Genomic DNA, 1,784 nt, shown 5'->3' on the forward strand with positions numbered 1-1,784 from the left:
TGTAGAATGGTGTAATTCTCAGTATTATGTCCACAGTTGTAGAATGGTGTAATTCTCAGTATTATGTCCACAGCGGTAGAATGGGGGTAATTCTCAGTATTATGTCCACAATAGTAGAATGGTGTAATACTCAGTATTATGTCCACAGTAGTAGAATGGTGTAATTATCAGTATTATGTCCACAGTAGTAGAATGGTGTAATTATCAGTATTATGTCCACAGTAGCAGAATGGTGTAATTATCAGTATTATGTCCACAGTACTAGAATGTATACCTAAATGTAAATCATAATTCTGTTCAACAACAACCCACTGGCTGTTTATAAGAAAGCCAATGTATACCTAAATGTAAATCATAATTCTGTTCAACAACAACCCACTGGCTGTTTATAAGATAACCAATGTATATTTAAATGTAAATCATAATTCTGTTGAACAACAACCCTCTAGCTGTTTATAAGAAAGCCAATGTGTACCTAAATGTAAATCATAATTCCGTTCAACAACAACCCACTGAGGATCCATTTTGGTATGACTTTTTTCAGATAGAAGTCGGCACACATGAGCCACTGTCATCCTTTCATCAACCAGTAAACTTTTGGCCCGACCATCATCAGTGTATGCTTTGATAAACAGCTGTAAAGAAACAGAAACATGTGCTCTTCAGTTATATAGAAGAACTTTATTAATTTGTCTTTTCAGATTACACAAAAAAACAATGTATTTTGGAAATTTTTGGAATAAAATCAAACTTATCAAACTTAAAAACTGAATACTGACTTCACCTATTCCATGTTTTTATTTTTTGGACATATATCAGCCTCATCGGTAGTTTTAATACCTGATAAAGTTGCTAAGCACCAGAACGTAACTAAAATGAATATTTTATTTTCTTGGAGAAAGAAGCAGTTTTAATTCATAAAATATTTACTGGAATTATCAACTAAATACTACTCAATAAGACAGAAAAACATAACCCTCAGATAAGCATGGATATACTTCGTTTTGTTGTTTTCCAAGAGTGGGGAAGAAGGAGACTGCTGTAAAGTTGTAGCTTGTATACTTAAAGAGTAGGTTTTCAATAGGCATAAGTTCAGCACTGATGATTAAAATGTCAAATAGTGTATTAACTTGAAGTGTATTTAAAAAAAAATCATTCTTTAAATAATTTCTTTATAATGTTTTCAAATAACATTACTTTTATAAACAACAAAATGCAAAGAGTCAATCAACCTGAAACTAATCTAAACCAAAACTAGTTAGTCTAACAAGCCATAGAAATATTTAAAACCAAACATTTATTAAAAGCATCTGGCTTGTCTAATATATACACAGCACATACATTTAGACAGTTTTATAATCAGGAAGTTCTAATTCTATACATTGTTTTGCACTGACGTTCTAATTCTATACATTGTTTGTACTGACGTTCTAATTCTATACATTGTTTTGCACTGACGTTCTAATTCTATACATTGTTTTGCACTGATGTTCTAATTCTATACATTGTTTTGCACTGACGTTCTAATTCTATACATTGTTCTGCACTGACGTTCTAATTCTATACATGGTTTTGCACCGACGTTCTAATTCTATACATGTTTTTGCACCGACGTTCTAATTCTATACATGGTTTTGCACCGACGTTCTAATTCTATACATGTTTTTGCACCGACGTTCTAATTCTATACATGTTTTGCACCAACGTTCTAATTCTATACATGGTTTTGCACCGACGTTCTAATTCTATACATGGTTTTGCACCGACGTTCTAATTCTATACAT

General features: G+C 31.9%; 1 protein-coding gene across 1 annotated transcript in view; it reads right to left on the bottom strand.

The window, feature by feature from the left end:
- The window catches only part of LOC111084241 (amyloid beta A4 precursor protein-binding family B member 1-interacting protein-like), a 5,915-nt gene that overhangs the window by 1,672 nt on the left and 2,459 nt on the right, over positions 1-1,784 (bottom strand). The window contains exon 2 of the mRNA XM_022381011.1: positions 476-635. Within this exon, the coding sequence (XP_022236719.1) occupies positions 476-635 (160 nt within the window). The remainder of the gene's footprint in view (positions 1-475; positions 636-1,784) is intronic.

This window comes from Limulus polyphemus, unplaced genomic scaffold (assembly GCF_000517525.1).
Source record: "Limulus polyphemus unplaced genomic scaffold, Limulus_polyphemus-2.1.2 Scaffold15165, whole genome shotgun sequence".
Taxonomy (NCBI): domain Eukaryota; kingdom Metazoa; phylum Arthropoda; class Merostomata; order Xiphosura; family Limulidae; genus Limulus; species Limulus polyphemus.